The following is a 23,946-nucleotide window of genomic DNA, read 5'->3' as shown; positions in this document are numbered from 1 at the left end:
CTAATGACAGGCTAATAAAATACCAAAACTAGAGCACTGATTTCTTTGACAGTCTGAACCTTGCAACTATTTTTCTCAGATAATTCCAGTAAAAATGCTTTAGAAGAAACTGACACCAGCAATGTTCAGCTCATCTTTGAAACCAGGGAAGCTATCCTCTGCTGGCTGAAAGAATAGGCTTCTTTATTAGTGATGCATGCATTAACCTAGCTTGTTGCGCCCCTCTGCAGCCCCTAATCTCTTTGAAGTGGTAGTGAAGGAGTGTTCAGCTGTTGCTAATTGACCACACCTAGTCAGGTGTGGATAAAGGCATATATGAGGCAGGCTTTCATGGAGGCACAGTAGTCTCTGTTTTAGTATTACCAGCTATTTTAGCTAATGTGTTACATAAATAATAAAAGGTGCTATATATAATAATAAAACCTCTTCTCATTTAAATTCTGGTATTAGTCTCCATATTTGTCATGGCTGCGGCAACAGACATGTGGAATGATAGAAGAATGAGGACCCAAATGCAGACACGGATGCAGGAGAATGTTTTGAACGGACAGCGAGGCTTCGGCTGAACAATACTGCAAACCGGTGGAACAGAGAAAACTAACAACACCTAAACTTGGGAAAACTAAGCACAACATGTAACCTGAGGGTGGAGCAGAACCGGGGGATGAGGAACTGGGAAACAGGGAAAGCTGACAGAGATAACGCTGAGGCAACATAGGGAAGACACGCAGAGGTAACACAGGTGGACCAGTAACAAGCAGAAGAAAACACAGGGCTTGAGCCAGGCCGTAAAACATAAATGGGGGCTCGTCCAGGATAGTTTGGACATTTTTGTGGAGAGATATATATGACAATTATGTCACAAATAGATGTTACTCATCATGTCAGATCTTTTTTGAATGAAGTAGGTTTTCTGTGGGTTAGCTTTAGGTCTTGTAGACTTCTGGTTGAGAGGCTCAGCAACATGCCACACCTTCTTGGGAGATTTTTTTCCAGGGGTGAGGGGGGTACATGAAGGCTGCATTCTGGATCTGATCATTAATATCCTCATCTTCATTGAAAGGGAACGTCCCACTGAGACTGCAAAAACATAAATACTTTTAGTTTTTTGCACATTTATCACTAATCTTTTCATAATAATAGAAATTCATTAAAGTATAGATAGTATCCTATAGATGTTACATTGTGTTTACAGTAACACAACTAAAAAAGGAGAAGGATGAGATAAAGGAAAAACTCAGAAATAGACAAGCAGAAAGAAGAATACAATTTTAAACCAAAATCTACTCAGACTATTATGTTTATCAGTAAAGGTATCATCCTACCTGACATAGATGATGACTCCAACTGACCACATGTCCAGAGAGCGGTTGTAGCCTTTATTTCTCAGAACTTCAGGAGCAAGATATGCTGGTGTTCCGACCACTGAACGCCTGAATGACTTCTCACCAATGATTCGAGCAAACCCAAAATCACACAGCTTCACCTGCAGCAGGAGCAATATAAATTACTAAAGCTGTTAGTAGTGGAGGTAAAAGTAAAACAATGTAAAAGCTGGCTGGTCATTTCACAGCATTATATCTATGGTCTTAACCTACACAACTGTCAGACTGGTAATACTAGACTATAGCAGTGATATGTAGTAAAAACATGGGGTTTGTCACAAAAAATGTCTAAAACAGTCAATTTTTCTGTGTAGTGTGACACATTTGACATTCATTTGTCTTTATAATGTGAGGCTTATCAGTGTCTTGGACAGGAATTTATTACTCTTTAACCACCTGATCTAACATAGTAACCATCTAGCCAGAAAGAAATATCATGTAGCCAGAACCTGGTGTTAGTATTTAAATGGACATGTGGATTGATTCTAAGTGTAACGAAGCTACTAAAAGTTAAAAAAAACTGTTGGCTGTTAGCTTGCTGGATGATTCACTCACACTCAGGAGGAAGATGGAAATTATTATGGATATGTTGGCTCTTTTCAAGGTTGTGATGAATCATTTCTCTTTTGCAGACCTAAACATGCAATCTCACATCGTTGTCTAAATGTATTTCGAGTTGTTTCATGGGCTGTCTCTCCATCCTGATACATCCTGATACTCAAATACTGAGACTTAGTTTTGGAGTCTTAATGTAGGAAAAATCAATAACTATTTATCGAGCAATAACCACACAAGGTGGTTTCAGTGGATATCAAAATTGTCTCTCTGTAAGGTTGTAGAACCACATGGATTTATCAGGTTATGTCAGGGGTCACCAACCTTTTTGAAAGTGAGAGCTACTTCTTGGGTACCAATTAATGTGAAGGGCTACCAGTTTGACACACACTTCTCAAATAACAAATTTCCTCAGTTTAACTTAATTATGTGTTATCATTAATAATTAATGATATTCATCTATGTACGGACACTAACTATGTTAATTATTTTTCACCATAATTATAAAGAATGCAATTAGGAAACAAGGTAGGAAACATAAATATCAATATGCAACGCTTTATTTCTATATATCTCTGCAAGTATTTACATTTTGAAGTGATCACTTCTACAACATTTTCACTTACCACTAACAAATTTTAACAAATCATGCACTGTTACATACATTATTTTTGTATGCATGTAACATACAAAAAATCAACTTTCAAATTTTACAGAACTTTTCACCAAATTGGCAGCATTTTAAAGCAAATTGTCACATGTTACACTTAACAAACACATTTGTTTTTCAATAATTAAATTCAACTTTGACATGACACTGTAATGTTGCCACTGAGAACATCTAATATGGCTTTCTTTGTCTGTTAGTGGGAAACCTGGCATTGCATGCTGTTCACCAGTGTGTTGTAATCTGGGGTATAACTTGACACTGCAACTCTGAGTGAGTCTTGCAGATGTGCATCGGAGAGGCGTGTTCTGTGTTTGTTCTTGATGAAGTTCATGTCAGAAAAGGCTGATTCACAAAGATAGGTTGAACCAAACAGGCTGGCAACCTTCATAGCTGCTGTGCACACACCACTGTACTTTTCTGTGTCAACAAGGCACCAAAAGTTTGGTGCACCCAGATAGGCTTTGAGGTGGACGTCATTTTGCAATGTTACAATTTCGATTTCCACCTGTCCAGCATCCAAGCTGAACATTGAACTTAGTTGCTCAGCAATGCATGTTGTGTCCACATTCATGAAAGGATTGGAAACAAATGAGACACATGGCTCAAGCTGATCAAGGTCACAAAACCTGTTCTCAAACTCTTGACCAAGTCGGTTTATGACTTGAGTGTACTTTTCTGCAACTTTGTCAAAAGTCTCAGATGCAGAAGCATTGTCTTTCAGCACCATCTGCACAGAGGGAAAGTGCAGCACCTTTTTTCTCTGTAAATGCACAGAGAAAATGTTCATCTGGGCTTTAAATCCATTTAAAGCACTAATCATGTCAGCAACAGTCTTACCTTTGCCTTGCAGCTCACAGTTCAAATGGTTCAGTTTCCCAGTAATGTCTGTTAAAAACGCAAGGTCAAGTGTCCACTCAGTGTCCTCCAGCAGAGATGTGTCTTCCCCTTTGGATTGCATGAACTCCTTGATTTCACCCAAAAGTGACAAAAAACGAAGCAAAATCCGTCCCCTGCTGAGCCATCGGATTTCCGTATGTAGTAGCAGGTCACCATATTCAGCTGACAGCTCCTCCAATAGCACCTTGAATGTTCTGTGCTGTTTAGCTCTGGAGCGGATGCTGTTTATGATCTTCACGACGGGAGTCATGACGTGCTCGAAGCCGATCACCTTTGCGCATAACGCCTGCTGGTGAATGATGCAGTGGTAATGCATGAAGTTTGGGAACTCTGTGTCACCTTTACAGTGAGCGATGAATCCCGTATGTCGGCCGATCATAGCAGGAGCCCCGTCGGTAGTCACTGATACCAGCTTTTCCAACGGTACCTTTTTCTTCGCGAAAAACTCCTTCACCGCGTTATAGATGTCAACTCCCTTCGTTGTTGTCTTTAGCGGCAGTAGTGTCAGAAGTTCTTCTTTTGTGGAGAAACCATCAAATACCATCCGGATAAAGACCACCAGCTGTGCTGTACTGCTGCTGTCGACGGACTCGTCACACTGGATGCTAAACCAACTGCACTTTGCCAGATCCTGATCCAACTGATCGGCCAAGTTCCCGGACATAGCCGACACTCTTCTAACAATTGTAGTTGCCCCCAGCTGGACATCAGAGAGAGTGGAGATTACATCGTTTCCATATTTCTCGTCTTTAAGCACAGTTTTTGCAATTATCATCATTGCTTCTTTGAAATACTCCCCGTCTAAAAATGCCTTCTTTTTCTTAATCATGAAATGTGTAGCTCTAAATGAGGCTTCGGTTGCTTTTTGAGAGTTTTTCACCGGTCTCGTGAAAAAAGACTGCTGTTTGCTCAAACCTGCCTTTAATTCGCGGGCCTTTTCCGCACGCAGTGTGCTGCCCTTTGGATAGTTAGCATGGTAGCTTGTGTGACACGTTCGGAAATGTCTCTCCACGTTGTGCCGCTTTGCCGTTGCCAGTTGCCCCGCAAATGAGACACACGCATGAATCTTTCACAGAGGTAAAAAAGAACTCTTCCTCCCATTCACTGTGAAAATTATATGTTTTCTTCCTTTTTTCCGCCATGTTTTCCTCATCTCCTCACCTTTGCCTTTGCTGGTCTTCACGGCAACTGTTTCCGTGGAGACCAGCTAACACTAAATATTAGATCATGATCTAATATTTAATAATAAACATTTTTTTTATATATTATCTCTAACAAATTAACGCCAATGCAATTGTGATTAAAAAAAAAAATAGCAAGAAAAAATAAAAATAGATGCAGCTTACTGGTAAGTTGTTATGGTGAGCTATTTTTAGAACAGGCCCGCGGGCGACTCATGTGGTCCTTGCGGGCGACCTGGTGCCCGCGGGCACCGTGTTGGTGACCCCTGGGTTATGTGATATAGTGACATTGTTGCATCTCATCAATCAGCATCTGGGCAGAGCATTTTCAAACTTTAGTGTTCTTCCAGAATTCAGGAAATTCAGTTTTTCACCCTAACCTATTCCCACACCTGTGGTCATAACTAAAAATGGTAGGCTGATGAAACTGGCACATTATATGAATGAATAGTTATACTAAATGTTTACATATGCATTGCTTGGTTTTGGTTTCTAAAAATTACATTTGATGCCTGGAAATTTGAGATGCTCTAGTCACCTGAAACCATCTCAAGTGATGCAAATTATTTTTAGGCATACATCAGATGCATCAACTAAGTCATACTTGTGTTTTTAATTTATTTCTATATTAAATATAACACATAAAAACTTAACTTATAACTTTTAGCATAGTAGAGCTCAGTAGTCACAGAGCCACAGTGATCTAGCAGATCTTCTAGTAGTAGTTTACCTCATTTTTAGAGCTTTTCAAACTATAAATAATGTGATTTTACCGTGTTTTATGACCTTATAGTACTTCCCACCAAAAAAGAAATATCATATGTTCATAGTTTTCAGTCACATTATTGACTGAATTGACTATTATTCTCTAGCTGACAAAAATTTACTCCATTATAACAGACAAAACTGGACAAAAATGTTTTGGGAGGTCTTGGATCATCTATCCGTGGAGGAAAAACAATAATATACAGAGAAACTATGAATTTTACAGACTTGTGATCCATACACCCCCCCCCAAGCGACTTTATTTCAAAGTACAGACAATTACATGTATTTTTAAATATTCTTTGTGCATTTTTCTGGATAGGTAAATTATGCCGCCATGTGGAACAAGAAATTGTTCAGCGTTCAAATAAAGGTAAGCGCTACATAGACACGTAAATCTTTCATTTTGACATTTGCTGACTTGCACTTTTATAGTGTAGAACCAGAGAAGTTACTATAGTATTCATTTGTCACATAAATGTTGTGTCATAACAATAAAGCTGAGTGAGTATTTTTCCATTGTCAGGCTAGGAATGTGTTTTCTCTCTATATGATTCAAAATATCAAACTTGAGTTCAAACTTTTTGACCTACTTAATATTCCTTTCCAGAGATGGGTACGCGTTACTGTAATCTGATTACTTTTTTCAAGTAACGAGTAAAGTAAGGGATTACTATTGCAAAATCGGTAATTAGATTACCGTTACTTTCCCGTAGGAACGCTGCGTTACTGCGTTACTAAAACCGTGATTTTTTTTGCGAGAATGTCTCATGACAGTGACGTAAGCAAGTGCGACGTTGGTGACAGCAGCTGTGTGCAGATCAACAATGGATAATATATCGAGTGCGGGAGAGAGTATGAGCGTGCAGCGTTTAAAGTGTGGAAGTACTGACCTTACTTTGAGTTTGATTCCATAAAAAGTGACAAAAACATTAGCGTCCATCGTGCGTGGGAAGAAAACTTCTTTTTACAGCGAAAAAAACCCCTAAACTTCCGAGCAAGCACGGAGTAGCTACGACGTGATGGGAAACTCACAGAGACACTCGCGCGGATTCTTCAACTGACCGCAGCACACCTGCACCAGGGTAACCCTCCGCCTACCCTGCTCCTGCTTTACAGGTGAAAATAGAGCAAAAGGACCGCTGAGTCTTTGACTTTATTTATTTTCTGCTGTGTTTTACTTGCATCTGTTTGAAAGAGTGAGTGAAAACACAAAAAATATTTTATTTTATGTGCTGGAATGTGTAGAAAATAGGTTTAAATGTTAAACTAATTTATTCAAGTCAGAGAATGTTGCATATAATGTTTTGCTTGATGCTTGATGCATAAAGTTAAAAGATTAAAACTGATAAAACAAGTTAAAAAAAGAGACTTTTCCATTCGATTACATTTTGTATGATGGATTATGTAGAAAAAGTAGAATTGGGCTGAAAGATCTATCACTTTATCACCTCTTCAGGTTGTAAATCGTGTTTTTAAAAAGTAACTAAGTAACTAAGTAACTAAGTAATTAATTACTTTTGAAAATAAGTAATCAGTAAAGTAACGGGATTACTTTTTTGGGGGAGTAATCAGTAATTAGTTACTGATTACTTTTTTCAAGTAACTTGACCAACACTGTTCCTTTCTTAACATATGCTAAATATATTGTTAGCTTTCTAGCTACCTGTAGCACAAACTAACTGTGTACATTAGTTATATAGACTAAACAGAACTGTAACTGACAGTTTTATTCAGCTATGCCAACAACATCTCTCTTTCTCCCAGTCGTATTAAACTAGTTTACATACTTTCTCTTTACTAACACAGACATAAATCTGATGCCAATTACCTCAACTGATTCTGAGAAAGATAAAAAAGAGGATTTTGATAAAAGTCATATTATTCTTTAAAATTATTGATTTCACTTGTTTATGGCAACCGGCTGACACGCGAACGTTAACACATCTCTTCCAACCGGAGCCAGATATTTGCATTTTGTTTGTTTCATGATATTTCAGAGGAACAGGCTGTGCAGATGATACACACTAAGTATCATGTGAGGAATTATGAGCCAAACAGCTAAATGATGCATCACTAGAGTTAACAGTTAGTCTGTCTGACACTAACAGCTATTTCTAAAGACCGAACACTGAAGGAAGCTGCTAATAGTTACACTGACAGCTAATGGAGTGTCTATGTCCAACTTTTATTGCTTGCATCCACAAATACTAATACGTGTGCGTGTTTTGTATTTTCTGTTTCTATCACTGCATAACTTCACTCTTTCTGCAGCTCGGAACTCAACACACATCATTTTTTTTACTACTGTTGTTTGCCAGTGTTGTCAAGACATGCAAATTTTTCTGTAGATAATTCAGATAAAATTAGAAATTAGAAGAATTCTGACACAACTTTTAAACAGCTATACTAAAAGTTACAAGATATTAATAACTGAGAATTTGAAACCTTTAACAGATTATTTGCATAAGCCTGAATAAAGGTAGTCAATATTATCTAAACGGTACAGGACCTGGGTGGAAACACAACATCTATTTAACAGTCTCACAAATATCATCTTCAGCCTTAGCAAAAACATCTACTTGACAGAGCAGTTCTATTACTATTACATATTGTCATGAATAATATGCAGAACCAAGGCTGAATCATGATAGAGCACCTGCAGCAACACGCCAGCAGCTGAATTGAGAAAAACAGTGAGTGCTGATGAGGATATTGGGTTTAATGTTTAAAACATTAAGATAGTAATACTCCATTTCAGTCCACCATACAATGCCTGAAAGATACGCTTTGTGCCTTGCTTTCCCAACTGGCTTCAGCAAGTTCAGGTTCAGAACATGCTTGCTCTGTTGATCTGATTGTTTGAGGTTTACCTAGGATAACTGACAAATAACCCATCCAATCAACTGACTTCTTTTGGAAGCGCTTGCATTTTTCCACCGAAAACTTCGTCACAAACACTTTAATCAACTGGCTCCTTTCGATGTAGAGGAGTAGCGAGTCTACTCTAACCCCATCGCTGATTGCGAAGCTCTTTAAGGGAGAGGCAGCTTGTATCCATGATCTTGTTGTTCTGGTCATTACCCAGAGTTTGTGTGCATAGTTGAGGGTGAGAACGTAGATCAACGGGTAAATCCAGAGCTTATACTCTCAGCTCTCCCTTCACCACGATGCACTGGTACAACACCCACATCACCGCAGCCACAGCCCCAATCTGTCTGCTGATCTCCCATTTCCCTCACTCGTGAACAAGACCCCGAGATACTTAAACTTAGGGTGGATACACATCTCCATTTGAAAAACAGGTACTGTCCAAGCACATAAACATACTACCTGGGGGAAAGAGTCTGCAGAAGCCAGCAGGACGTTTTCAGGTTTCAGATCACAGTGGACAATGTTCTTGAAGTGGAGATGACGCAACGCCACCAAGATCTGACAGTGAGACAGAAAAACACAGATTGCATTTGCTATAATAATGTTGGACCTCTTGTCAAACACTCAATGCTAATGGCACCGGTCAGGCAGTAAATCTATGCAAGGGGAACACTAAAATACTATGATCAGGCCGTAATTCAATTCAATTCAGTTTTAATTTCAATTTTAGTCCCCAGTCAAAAGTACAAACATAACTGACAAAAGCACAATGCAACATAACACAAATGAGACTCACTTACTGTCTGAACTTTACAACCTCCCTTTGAGATGCTCTGCCAGGCCTTTACTGAATCCATCTTTAGTTACTGCTGGTTTGCGAGTCTCTGCCTTCAGTTATGTTCTATTCATTTTCTTACCCATTGTTCATGTGCACAGTGAAGTGTCTGATCAGTGTTGCATCATTTGGCTGAATGTGAGCAGAGATTATAGACCTATACAATCAGAATTTTTCCAGTAATTCCTATCAGCAGTAACATGATTATTAAACACTCTAAGCTCAGGAGGTAGAGCAGGTCACCTACTGATCGGAAGGTTGGTGGTCCGATCCTTGGCTCCTCCAATCTGCATATCAAGTATCCTTGTGCAAGATACTAACCTAAAGTTGCTCTCCGATGCATCTATCGGAGTATGAATGTGTGTAAATGTACTGAGAAAGCACTAAGTTCAGAGAAAGTGCTGGTGAGAATGGGTGTGATTGGGTCAATCAATCAATCAATCAATCAAGGCTTTATTCGCCACGTGCAGTGAAATAGGATTCCCCCCCCCCACCCGACCTTACACACACAACACAGACATCACATGGGGATACAGGTCGGAGATCGTTAGCATTACATAAATGTCCACAGCACAACATTATGGAACACGTGACAAGCCACAGGGTTGGGTGGGGGGTGAGGAGTAATCCACAGCAAACACAGTAGCCATCCTGCCCAGCGCTACCATTCCAGCGCGGGCTCAGACCCACCGTGTTCCCAGGAGGGAACAAGCATCGAAGGCGTTGTACAGAGTGCTTTGAGTACTCCAGGAGAGTAGAAAGGCGCTATATAAGAATCAATCCATTTACCATTTGTCCTGGATGTTGTCACTGGATTTTTCTTAACAAAGGCTAAATTTATGGACCCAAACCTTTGTGACTTTGTTTTTACAGTTAGGGTCAGACAGGGTGATGTTATAATTGAGGCAAAGTATCACCTGTGTCACCAGGAACTTTGTGATCCTCTCAGGAAGTCGGCCTTTCTCACTGGACAGGATCATCTCCAACATGTCTCCATGAAGCTTCTCCATGACCACAAACACTCGCTCTGGTGTCTCAAACATACAGTCCAGGTTGACCACCCCTGGATGATGCAGGCTCTGAAAGGACAAGAGAGATCAGTTTAGACAGTTTAAGAACAGTTTACAATCTCCTGGGTGGGAGATTCAGTTAAAGATTTTTAAAATTGGATTTCTTCAGGTGAACCTACCATATTTGGTAATAAAAATGCTTTAATCCTAAGTATTTACTATGAATTGCATACTTTTTAGCATTTATGTTATTTGTATGCAGTGATGGTTTAATTAAACTGGAATACAGATTAAGATGAATTGTGAATAGAGTTATGTCCACATCTAAATTTAACAACACAAGCACCTTCTTCTTCATTTTAACCCTTGCATGCTTTTTGGGACAAATTGGACCTGTTTTGTTTTTTGACACCAGAAGAACTAGGTGTACTTCTTTTATTCTGAAATTTGATGGTTTAAAGTTCAAATATGATATTAATGAAACATTTTATACAGTTTTAAAGGTGGTAAAAATATTTGTACACTGAGGCTGTTTCAGTTTGACTGAACGAAAATCAACGAGTTTGAGGATTCTTGAAACTCTGAAAACTGTACATGCCATGTCTTTGTAACATTTTTAAGGGACAGTGATAACAGACTTCAAGAGTTACCCTGACACTGTCACAAGAACTGTCTGTGTTCTCACTGCATGCGTCTAGGTTCCAATGACAGGCACCTAAAGGTCTTTGAAGTGTTATGGGTGAGTCTCAAAACAGTGAAATAGTAAAACAGCACAGGACTGATCACATATGATGCACATGAGGAACAGAAGTCAGACGTCAGAGACTGCCATGACACAAACACAATATGTAACAAAATAATCTAACACGTTACAGTCTTTTATCCTAATCTGAGATTAAAACAGAGATCTAATGAGGGGTTTTACATATAAGTAAATATTAGTATAAAATAAATTCATCTGAGCTGTGAATTTAAGAGTGGGAAAGTTATAACATCAAGATTTTCTGTTCAAAAAACGCTTCACCTAATCTTCCAAGATGAACGATGAAGATAGCTCTGAGGCAGCAAAGGAAACATTTATGTCAAAGGCCCTCATGACTCTTTGCATGCAAAAATGACACCATCTTCCCTGCGTGGGAGCTTTAGCAGCAGTGGCAATGGCAGCACAGCAATCTGAGCCTGGCCCTGATCAACACGTCACACAAGAAGCCAACACAAGGAGACAGAAGGGAAAGAGATGCAACTTCTGCTCTGCAATAGATGACTGCGAAACAGGGACAGCGTGCTTCAAACGTGGGAAATACATGTCGAAGTCCCTAATCCCACAGATGCAAGGTTTCCCACCATTGCTTTGAATGCACTGACTGGTTTGCAATAAGCCACTGATATGGAATATTAACAATCACGATGGCACTTGTGAGTATTTTTAATGGCCTCGGAGGATGGATAGCGCTGTTTTTGCTATTTTCACTTTCAATAAACTAATATTTAAATTATTATGGCTTTTATGTTGTCATTTTTGGGAAACAGAGAGCATAATATCGTGTTATCATAGATGTATTTGATCAAGAACAAGTGTGCCTGCTTCTCTCCCTGGGAGGTACGGTGGCAAATATATTACTTCTTTACTTGTACTTCCTGTCCTGGCTCACATTATAATTTATATTTAGCAAACCAAAGCAAAAACATGATGCTCATAAGATGAAGAAGAGAGAGCAGGATGGGTATAGCGCCAGGATGTTGAACTTAAGCAGTGCTGGCATGACTTGGCTAAGTGAAAGGCATGAAACACGCAGTTCTGAGAGTGTTTATATAAAGGAATGCCACGGCTTATATTTTGAAAAAAACACTGTCATACTGTAATATGTGTGGGTGGTTTATGTAGACGCTGCAGTTGTATAAATGAGCGTGCTTGTTTGGTTCAACGATCCCATCCAACCAATCTGTGAAGAGCTCTGGTTGTTCCAAGCTCATAGACATTACTTTATGTCACTTCAGCGAGGATAAATCTGTTTTGGGTGAACATGATATGACTTTATACAATAAGCTTAAGTAAATGTGCCAGTGTACACTGACCACAACTCTCTCTCTAATATGAAGAACGTAAAATTGTATCCACTGTACTTTGCCTCTTATAGAAACGATATTAATGATTAAAGATTCAAAGATCCGAAAGCATCCTCACCCATTTCCCTAACGGCTACAACAATCATTCAAATAAAATGCCAAAAAAGCTGATATGGACCCCAAAGGTAGCAGGAAGCCATTTCCCAAACAGCTCCAGTCTGCTGAGCAGCCAAGCAGAACAGATATCAGCTGAGGTGAACTCAAGTGTGTTTTATGTGCAGGTGTGTGTAGCAGCAGCGGCGGCAGAGCAGGAATATTTTCAGATGTCACACCCCTACAGTGTTGCCACGGTTCACAACAGGAACTTTTACTCCCTGCCAACAGTATCCTGAGCAGCATGGATGTGTGTGTGTGTGTGTGTGTTTACCTGCAGGATGGCCACCTCATTGCGCAGCTGACTCTCCTGTTTGGTGGGGAAGCGGAGTTTGTCGATGATTTTGATGGCAACGTCTCGGCCGGACTTCCTGTGCTTACCTGCGTGGAATAAAACCCCAATCTGAGTCACAAACACACTCAGCTGTTCCAGAATGTAATCAAAGCAACAAGTTGAAGAACCTGAATGTGAGAATTGGTTTTCATGGGTTTAAACACTGTAAATGTAATATTCTTCAATATTCTCGATTTCTGGAGCGTTGGTTAGGTAAACTTTGACATCTGAAGAATGTTTCCAAAGTTTATCTTACCTTGTGTCCTCCAGGATCCCCTTTTAATGGGAGCTTTTCTTTACCAACATAATCATTATTAACATATGTGTTTAAGCACCACTGTGAATACAGAAAGTTCTACATCCTTATGGTCTTACTTTTAGTATCCTCAAAATCTAACCACATATCTGTGATATGGGTATGGTGTTGGCAAACACAACGACAGCCAAGCCTCAGCTAAGGAGTTTTGAGCTTGTGTGCTTGTGTGTGTGCGTATAATTTTTCTGTGATACTGGATTGGAAGAAGAGAGCAGAATTAAATAACTGTAGTAAGTGAAGCTGGTGCCCTGAGATAAAGCTGCAGTGATTTCTACTACAGAATCATGTCTTTTTGTTGCATGTGGACCTGGCGGTCACAATTACTCCCTGATCTTATCCCATGCTTAAAGATATTTCTCAGGATTATTGAACTTTTTAAACATCAGGCACCACAGATGAAATTTCCAATTTTTTTGCAGTTTTATGTCGACAAACAAAATCACTGAACTTTTTCCCTGCACTGTGTTTCACAGAGGTTACATTTCATCTTAATGAATCGGGCTCTTTGTGGCACGTTTTACAAAACCTTTTTCTGAAACAACAAAAACGAATTGTGATTAAGTTTCATGTTGCCCAACTGATTTTTTGTCTCTCTTTCTAAGTTAAAACCAAGTAATATTTCCTGTGTTTTTAGCTGTGCAGAGTCTCATAGATGAAGAATGCGTTCGTTTTACCTCCATACACAATGCCAAACTGTCCTGAGCCAAGAACCTCGTCTGGGAAGATTTGATACACTGAGTTGATGTCCTGGAAAACACAAAACACAGTCTGAGTAGCAATTCATAAATCATCAGATGGGGTCCAAGAAAAGGGTCAAATGAAAGTGAAATAAATGACTGAGACCAGTGTAGCGAAGCCTAAACCCCCTGCCAAAGGATAATGGATGCAGGGAGAGGCTGAAGTTCAGGGTGTCCAAATCTATGAGCCCATGGAGATAAAAGAGCTGGTTGCAGGGGCATGCCACCCTGAGGATGGAACTGAAGTTTAATGTTTTGTCCTCAGTCTTTTTACAAATGGACGCATTAGGAAATGCTTGTTGGGCGATGGCAGATGTTTTGAAACCAAGCATAACATATGCAGATCCAAAATGAGAAGATGGAAACTAAAAAAAAATCCTTTAGTCAAGTTAGCAGAGCAAACACCGTCCGCTATGACGTCACCCATTGGTGCTTTTACTGAGGTGCTCTGGTGTTAACATCACAAGTGACTTTTACCAATTGGAATACAGAATAGGTCCATCCTGAAGCATGACCTTCTTTGGGATTCTGTTTGACTATAACGGGGACCACAACCTACAAAAGACTAATAATAAAAAGATGATAAAAAATAAAAATCTTGAAACTACTGATTGAGACCATAACCTCATTCTCCTCGTTGTTTCCTGAGGTCATAGATCAAATTAAGTGCCAATACAACTCATTTTAAAATTTAGAAGTTCCCCCCCCACCTACTGGGAAAGAAACAATGTCTCAGTCTCAATGAACTGGTCCCACCCAACTTAACTAAACATTTATAGCCCTACACTCCGACCACAGCACTTAGGTCTACAGACCAACTAAGTTGGATGTTCTCTGAGCCAGGCTTAAATAGAGGTGACAGAGCGTTTTTGGTGTCAGCCTCTAATCTTTGGAACCACCTACCATTGCACGTAAGAGCTAACCCAGTCACCCTGTGATTTGTAAAATGTGGTTAAAAACCTACGTATTCTCTTTGGCTTTCAGCTCTAGCTAAGCTGTATATCATAGCTTTTACTGTGTAAACCCTGTTTGTTGTTTTGATTATGTCTTACTGAGACTGTGTATTTTAGCACATATTTGTTGCTAATTTAGTCATCATTTGTATAGCTTGTATAGTACTTTTCTCTATTAAGTTTTTTGTTTTACGTGTGCTACAGAAATAAACATTAACTTGACTTGACTTACATTTTCACACACAGGAGACACCGTAGGTCCTTTTATATATAAAGTCTATGACAACAAGTTGTAAAACATTCTTATGCACTCTGGGCCATAAAACATACCTTTCTCGGGTTTAAAATAGCCTGAAACTGCAAGTTTCTGTAATTAAAGTTTCAGGTCATGGTTAAGTTCCTTGAATGGAAAACTGCAATGAAGGAAAGCAAGGGAGGCTCACAGAAAGTGGGTTCAACAAAAAAAAAGTGAATGCATCAATTCATCACCTGGCAGAGAAGATTTCCGGAATTAATTTTTTGGTAGAGAAAGCCTACTGTGCACCTCTCTCAGTGTAAATACACAACGTCAGTGATCCTCCACAGCTTTGACACCAAAGCTGCAAAATATTTTCTCCTTCATTTGTCTGTAATTACATCTCCTTTTTCTCCCCTGTTAGCTGACAGCCTAATATCACACCTCAAGCAAAGAGAACAGAAATACAATATTATAAACTTCCTCCCCCTTCCCCGAGCTCACTGCGTAATTACCATCGTCACCATGGAAACCGTTTGGCTGAGTGAGTAATCACAGTAATCTCCATTTGAGGTGTTTGAAGACGTGCTCACCTTGGAGACGGCGAGGTGCACGTCTGCATAGAAATGGGACTTGATGTTCTCTGCAGTTGCATTTATATGCAATGCAATGAATAGAAAAATGAATAGAATTTGCAGATATTGGAGCCTGATGTAAATCTTTTTGATGTAAATGTAGTGTTTCAAGCATAGTGACACGCTCTGGGAATCTCTGCAACATGACCCAGAAGTCTTCAAATGCAAATTAAGAAGAAAGTGACAGAAAGCAGGAAAAAAAAGAACTGGATGGAGGTGATTTGAGTATGAACAGGATGTTGTGTTGTCTGTCAGAGGTTGAAGATGGGGACTCTGTTTATAAGTGTGGGTATACAAACAACATGTCCTGATGCTGGTTTGAGTGCAGTGTCAGTTGGAGTGCCAGGAAATAAAGCATGAATGAAAGCATGGTGCTGATGTAACATCTAATTCAGGTTTGGGTCATCCATGTAAAACATTAGCTGTCCAATATCATCATGCCTAGGGGGACACATCCTACCACATGACTTAACTGACTGACCGTTAGTGGAAGGTCGGGTGAAACCTCGGTGCAAAAATGTCTCAAAGGTTCAGTCAAAGCAAGTCAGTGTCTCATTTAAAATGAGAGAAAAACACAATATGCACTCTTGCCTGATGAAGATTGTGACATGCTTTGTTTGCCCTGTGAACTTGTAGATCTTGAAAGAACACTGTCACTTTCTTTAACTCTTATTTACAGAGCAGGTATCTGCAAGGAAGTTTATTTGCCAGTGACATTCTGCAATTCAGTGTTTCTCAGCTTTATTACTTTGATCTCAAATAAAAATTGGTTGGCTCCCTTACTTTGTGACATCACTTTCCTGATGGTTTTATAGGCTAGTTTGAGATTAGTTAAGGAATCCTCATTGGTTAAGAAATTGTCAGAGAAAAGTCATTACCCTCAAGTCTCAAAACACCAAGACAGCAAAGGTGAAAATGCTCAGCACAAGGCTTCATGATATAACATAAGGACTTTACTAACCAGCGGGTGACATGGAGATAGACGGCCATGTCAGTAGTTTTAGAGGCTCTTGGTATTCTGATGTCGTCGATGTCATGGGTGCATGAATGTGTGAACCAAATTTTAAGAAATTCCACTGAACAGTTTTTATTCGCATAGCGATTTCATTTTGTCCTCAAATGCCAGAAAACACTTTACAAGAGAATTAAACCTTGTAATATGGTGCACGAAGAAGAAGCTTCCTTAAGCTACACCCTTGTTACAAGGGGTCATCACTGCAATGGATGGCCTTACTTCCTGATCTGGCTTTCCAGCTGGACTCAAACCACAAAGCTTTGGCTTAACAAGCAAATATGTTATCCACTACATTATGGAGCCACAGACTTTATGCAAAAGCAATCCAAAAATGTGTGTGTGTGTGTGTGTGTGTATTTGTATTTTTTCTCTTACCACATTCTCCTGGATCTGGCAGTTGGAAACTGAAATACTGATTGAAATCTCCTCTGTTAATGAGAGACACAAGTAAGATTAGAATAAAAAAAAACAGGATAACAAAAAACAGTGAATTAGCATCCTCCTGTTATTCTGAGGTCTTTACCTATCAATGTGAAGTTGACTGTTGTTGTGATTTTGTATGATTAAAAAAGCATCTGAGATAATATACATTGTGAAACACAGTCTTTCAGTTGAAATGAGATTTTTTTTCATCAACATCAGAAGGACAGATTTCAGCGGATGCACATCTCTCTGTGAAGCAAAAACAATAAAAACAGGGCATCTGTAAAAGGATATTAACTTGTTTACTCTAAGCCACACTTCTGGTGTGCATTAGAAATAAATATGTGATAAATGTGAACCAGTTAGCAATCTGCTAGTTGAGACACATTTCTTTAATCATAAAAGGTACTACGACCACACTGAAGTGTTAGTCATGATGGTTTGACGTCAGTGAAATGCCTGAAATATCTCTGATGGGTTTTGTGTGGGTGTTGTTGGCCCTGAATGGATCTGAGACTCTCTGGGAGAATTCAGTAGCAACATGGATACAAATACTTGAGTTGAAAGAAATCATACATTGAATTTGTGATTTATCTGTTCCAAATAGTCTCTGGCTGGAGACAAAGTGAAAACTGTGCTGGAAATACTTTAATGTGGTTGAGATAGGTGTGACCCTGTACATGTATACAGCTTTGAGACTTCAACTCATTTTTTCAATGAGTGGCTGAGATTGTCTGCTACTAGTTCATCACTTAATTTGTTGAAATCAAGTGGTTGTAACAGCACATTTTTATTTGAACTCCCTTTAAGCTTTTTGTTAAAAAGATAGAAAGAAAAAATCTTCAAAAAATGCTAACTTATACATGTAATATTAACAGGCCAATAATACAACAACGTACTGTGTCCACTGCGGTGGGAACTGTGGCAAATTCCTGTAGAAACCGCTGGCATCAGAGCATGCTGGATGGCCATTTCCCACATTCGAGCCACATCCTGCCCAACACCGCTGACCTGAAATCACAATTCTGGTACTCACAATTTGATTCAGTAAAAGGACTAGATGTTACAATCCCTGATAATACATTGCTTCAAATGGAGAAAATCTTGGCTGTTATGAGGAAAGGCAGCTCAGAAACTTTATCAGCGGCATACAGCGTTGTGTGCCTGAGCTTTCAGTCTTTTACCCAGGCTAATCTGCCATTTTTTTCTTCCTTGGTTAGGTTTAGGGATTAGGGATCTTATAGTGGACCTTAGATTCATCGGGTGTTTCGGCCCTTATCACTAGGCACCCTCATCTAAGAAGGCCCTGCCAGTGTGTCACTGGTTTTTGTTATTTTTCTTCTTCTTTCTTCTGTTTAGTTTTCTACAGTTTATTTTCTTCTATCTCATCACTGAAACTGAGAAATAATACTTACCTCTTTAACATTTATGGAGCCTCACTTCTTCAAAGGGATAGAAAAGGTGATAGAGAGAAGTAAGACAAAAAGGGACAAGATAGGAGAGAGCAGAGAGGATAGCCGGAAGGGGGGCGCCCAATCTGGCTTCCCACACCTCCCTGCCAGATCGGGCTGTACGCTTTACCTCCCCACTGGGAGGAAGAGCAGAGGGGAGAAGAGCAGAATATTTTTCTTTTCTTTCATTCCTCCTTTTGGTTTCACTACCATGAGGTTAACTGCACAGTCCCCAGGAGGCCCTGAGACAGCTGTATCAGTCAACCAGCAAAATTTCTAATGTTATATTTTACCCCTTTGACGCCCCTGTTGAGGTAGGCACACCACGGGTTGATAAATCCTGGGCTTGCTACCCAAGGCAGCCCTTTTTAGTAGGGCTGGGTATCGTCACTGATTTCTAGAATCGATTCGATTCCGATTCACAAGGTCCTGAATCGATTCGATCCACGATTCGATTCAATTGGATTTGAATCTGGGAAATTTTGCCTCAGACAGTCAGAAATATTATAATTCAGATCAGTACATTTACATATTTTTGTATCTATAAAAAGGAAGCTGACACTTTCGAGACTTTATCAAAGGTGTGAGCATGACAGCAGATGCCTTTGTCTCAAAGTAGCTGAAGATAAAACACAGAAAAACATGAAGGTGATTTTCCTGGCCTGGGATTTTATAAAAATATTCCACAGTACATCAAAAACCAAAGAAAACCATTAACCAGCACATGAACATTACCTCTGAAGTTACAGCGGTTTTATTACAGACACAGCTGAGCGTTTTGCATTTTGCATAATTTTAAAAAGTTCAGAAGCCTATTGAACGGCAGAAATTAGGTTTTCTTTTCGGAAGTAAGTAAAAGGGAAAAAAAACATCAGCCGACAGCGCTGTAAATAACGGTAGTCTTGTGCGTAACAAGCAAGCGAATAATGCAGAAAACAGATTTCGGGGATAGACGGGAAACTGTTCTTGAAGTACACTGAGAGAGAGAGAGAGCTGTGCATGAAGTGTGATTTTATTGTGGTGGAAGCAAAACAGCAAAAGTAAGAGTGAATTCATGACGATGTTTATGTGAAGCGTAGTTTGGATCTTCTTTTGCTGCTGGTTCAGTCAATATTGTTTGGAGAGAGATAAAACTAACAGCTTTAGAATCAGCGCAAAAAGGGCGCGAACACAAAGCGCGGACCAGCCGAAACATCAGAATCAGCGAGCTGTTGGCTTTCAGCCCCGACCGTGTCCGTGCCGTCGGATGAGAAAGTCACATCTCACTGATTCTGATCCGCGGGTCCGCGCTTTGTGTTTACGTCTTTGTGCAGAAGCCGTGTACCTGCTCTCATTTACTGTTTTAGCTGTTTGGTGGTTGTCAAAATTTTGTGACGTTTCACCTGAGATTCTGGAATTTCGGGCAAAATACATTTATATTAAAAAATCGATTCAGGATTTTAATGAATCGATATCACGTTATCCAAGCCAGAATCGATTTTAATCGATGAATCGATTATTAAAACCCACCCCTACTTTTTAGCCATAGCCAGTGACTGGTCCTCTCAGCAGTGTTAGCCAATTCTCTTATAGCCTGCCATTGCGCCTGTCCTCTGATCCCAATCTCTCTAAGCAGTTTTGCTGTTGGACTGGCAACAAAGCCCCTGCATCCCACTTCCACCGGGCGCACCTTGATCTTCCAGCCTCTGTCCTCTGCCTCAGCTGCCAAGTTGGCATACCACAGCTTCTTACGCACAAATGTTTCCTCAATTGCTTCCTCCCATGGTACCGTCAGCTCAATGACATACGCAAGTTTTTGGGAGTTAGACCAAAGGACGAGGTCTGGTCGCAGAGTAGGTGCTACGATCTCTGTGGGATCCAAGTCCACTTGCATCTGCCAATCCCTGGCAACCTTCAGTGGGCCCATTTCTGGGGTTAAGGGGCTTGTACTCGGCCACAGAGGAAGACAGGGGGAGCCCTCATGGCTAATTGAATGGAGAATTCATGCTTTTATTTTGTCTTTTGTTTTTATATATTTATTTTAAATATTTAGTTATTTAGTTCCTATCAGAAAAACATAAATTCACAAATGCAAAGAGTTTAAAAAACAAGTCTTTAGAGCAGTCTGAATCCTGAATGAGACATATAGGAATTATTAGTACTGTACTTTGATCTAACTTTATCTGAAAAGATTTTTAAAATCGCACTTCATCACTTTAAACAAACTTTAAAAATATTAGTAGTTTCTGATTTTTTTTAAAGTAAGTTATGTAAAATTTTAACTTGAAAGTATTTCTCATTGCAGAAATAACTAAGTATGAATGGTAGAAGAAGACTGTAATCCATGTACCACAGAGGGGAAACGTCACTTTTTCGATTTCTGTCTTTTAGTTTAATATTTTTATAGCTGACATTTTTTAAACTTTCACCCCCTTAATTTTTACACCAATATCTCTCAAATATCTTTCTTAACATGATTGCATTTGAGGGGTGTTATTATTTCATGTCACCAGTGTTGGGGAGTAACAGAATACATGTACCGGCGTTACGTATTTAAAATACAAAATATGAGCAACTGTATTCTGTTACAGTTACTGCTTAAATAGGTGATAATTAGAATACAGTTACTTTGTTGAAATAAACGGATTACACGGCAATCTTTTCCTGTTTCATATGTTATGCTATCCCCTCTCTAATTTTGGTAATTCCACACATTGCCGGAAACCCAAACAAAGCACACAATAAGAGGCTCTAATGTGAGCGTCCAGTTAATGTTGGTGGTGTCAGCTACACAATGAACCCAGAGCCAGCACAACAGAGCCAGCAGTGAACGGGCAGGAAGGCATTTCTTACTTGGAAATTCTGACACCACTTCATGAGAAGAATGGGATGGGCAAAATCTGACCGTGCAATGCAAACTTTGTTTGCCAGCAACCAAGCTGCTCTCAGCATCAAAAGACTCCAACCTAAAGAAACATCTGGAAGTAAGTTCTTTATTTAAAAACTAACATTAACCTACTGCAACTACCTTGTTCGAGTTATGGTAGCTACCATAGCTATGGTAGTTATGTCCCACTTCAGTATCTTCGATGTACTATTACTGTGTGATTTATTACTATTACTGATGGCTACAACCTGCTAGCTGCAAATAATCATCACATTTGAACTGAACTGAACTGAATGAAGAAAGATGTAAGAAAGAACAGAGTTGGAGAAAAAGAGATTTTAGTAAGGAGTACTCAGTGACATTTGATCAACTGTGAATTTAAATCTTTCATGTAAATGTGAGTTTTTCAAAATTTTGAAAAACAAATGTGACAAATGTCTTGATTTTGCCAGCTCTGACGTATCCGATTTAAGACTTTGTTGAAAAACATTTCTCCTTAAAGTGTTTGCATGATATCATGCAAGCACATTAAGGATGATATCAAATCTATCAATAATATCAAATCTAATTATGATCTTAGAGAACCTATCTTGCATCATATCAGATTAAATCTGCATCTCACCAGAATGCTGCTGCCTGTCACAGATGATTCAGGTCTCTGCAGGTTCTCTCCAACATAATAAACCAGTGATGCCGTGGCGATCTCAAAGCAATGAGGATTGGCTCCATCAGGAAGTAGAGAAAAATTCTGAGCAGGCTCCAGAGACAAGATTTCAGACAGAGGGATTTCCTGCAGAGAGGATGAAGTAAAGGGGTCTGGGTGGAATACAGTTTACAGTATCAGCACCAGTACACCATACATGATGTACCTCCTGAATCTGTAGTTGAGGGGTGTGCTGTGTTTCAAGTAATTTACATTCAAATATGAATTAACATATATCTCATACCAGTAGATCACATTGCTCTCAGACTGCTGAGTTTAGAAAGTAGAATAGGTATATCAGGCCTCTCTCAGCAGACTCAAGTTCAAAAAAGACTACTACTGTAAACTTAGCAGTTAGTCTTTAAAAGACAGGCACACCTGCAGTGATGACTTTGCAGCAACAAATAAACTGCTGGAAGGTAGTGGTCTTACCTTGTAATATTTACTTCCTGTGTCGTTCTGAAACAGCGTAATGCATTTACTGTCTAGCCTCCAGTAATGTCTTTTCCTCTGAAACATTGGAAGAGAGAAGAGGAAGAAAAATAAGGGAATACCACAAAGAAAAAAGAGTGACATTAAAGAGCAAAACAACTGAGGAAAGAAAAGAGAGCAAATAAGTATGAAGCAGACAAACAATGACAACCTGTAAATGCCTCTCAACTTGTTTTTAACACTCTGAAGAATTTCAGAACAGCAACACATCCTCAAACCACAAGTGGCAGTTTTCTCAGAAATAACTCTTGCTTCTATTAGGAATGAGTTTAACATTTATTATTTCTCACTATTTGTTTCTTCGATATTTCCTACCATCTCCGTTATTTAAATAGGAAGAAGCACAAACACTTAAGACAATCTTTGTACGATTCAAAGTGTATATTTATAATAATGTGTCAAACAAAGTTGGAAGCAGCACTTTGATTACAAATAGTGAAATATCTGCAACGCGTTCTGTCCTGTTTCTGAGTCCTCTTATCCTTCACTCAAAGACTTCAGAAACAGCATCACAACTGGATTCTTTGCTTGTTCTTGAAATGTAATGAGAATAAACTGTGTTTTTCCACATGGTTCAGGTCTTTTTTTTATAATTTAATTATGAATTAAATTATAATTCTAAAGTGTACCATCTTTAAGTAATTGGGAAAAATTTAACAATTACACGAATTCTCCCCAGGGTGCTGATTGACTAATCATTAGACTGCGAAGCCACTGTTTCATGTCACAAAGACAGAGGAATCGGTGAAATTAAAGGAGTAGATGACAAAGCTAAGACTGAGGCAAAGCCTGATAACATCCGAACCAGTGAACAGAACGAAAACAAAACAAACAAACAAAAAACCCTGAGGGCGCTAGCTGTTTGCTTCATGTAAGACAACATCCACAACACAAATTTGGTGAGGTAAATAGACTGTTAAACATAAAAAGAAAGATGTACCAGAGTGTCCTTGCTGGTGTAGTGGACCATCCAGCCCTCTTTCATCACATTGCTGCTCTTCCTCTTTGTGTGTTTGACAGACTGGACGACTCGCATCAAAGGAATGTTGTTGCTGGTGGAGGGGCTTTAAGGGGCACGAAAAAAAACACAGCCTCAGAAACATCTCAGTACTATATATTTTTCTTTGTGTGTAATTGTTCTGTGAGTACCTGATGGCTCGGTTGGACTCATCTAGGTCAGGGTCGTGCATGTCACAGAGATCGCTGGGTCCTGCCTCTAGCAGCAAGCCACTCTCTGAGGCCAGCGCTTCATCCATGTCATCCAAGAGGCTACCCCCTCTGTCAATATCATGGTCATCAAGGCAACCCTCCACCATGAGGGCATCCGATTCTGCACCTGGGCTCAGAAGTTCTATGCAACAATAGAATTCAGGACCTTCATTTTGTGTTTCTAA

General features: G+C 39.4%; 1 protein-coding gene across 4 annotated transcripts in view; it reads right to left on the bottom strand.

The window, feature by feature from the left end:
* The window catches only part of prkd1 (protein kinase D1), a 77,024-nt gene that overhangs the window by 15,320 nt on the left and 37,758 nt on the right, over positions 1-23,946 (bottom strand). For all 4 annotated transcript variants that reach the window (XM_082516533.1, XM_082516534.1, XM_082516535.1 and 1 more), the window contains 12 exons: positions 23,702-23,903; positions 23,493-23,616; positions 22,493-22,570; positions 21,980-22,147; positions 17,940-18,051; positions 16,993-17,045; positions 13,717-13,789; positions 12,667-12,773; positions 10,080-10,241; positions 8,787-8,885; positions 1,326-1,486; positions 974-1,080 (listed from right to left, as the gene is read on the bottom strand). In XM_082516533.1, the coding sequence (XP_082372659.1) occupies positions 974-1,080; positions 1,326-1,486; positions 8,787-8,885; positions 10,080-10,241; positions 12,667-12,773; positions 13,717-13,789; positions 16,993-17,045; positions 17,940-18,051; positions 21,980-22,147; positions 22,493-22,570; positions 23,493-23,616; positions 23,702-23,903 (1,446 nt within the window). The remainder of the gene's footprint in view (positions 1-973; positions 1,081-1,325; positions 1,487-8,786; positions 8,886-10,079; positions 10,242-12,666; positions 12,774-13,716; positions 13,790-16,992; positions 17,046-17,939; positions 18,052-21,979; positions 22,148-22,492; positions 22,571-23,492; positions 23,617-23,701; positions 23,904-23,946) is intronic.

This window comes from Aulonocara stuartgranti, assembly GCF_965226115.1.
Source record: "Aulonocara stuartgranti genome assembly, chromosome: 19".
NCBI lineage: Eukaryota > Metazoa > Chordata > Actinopteri > Cichliformes > Cichlidae > Aulonocara > Aulonocara stuartgranti.
Note: the sequence above shows the minus strand (reverse complement) of the source record. Positions and strands in the feature narration are given on the sequence as shown.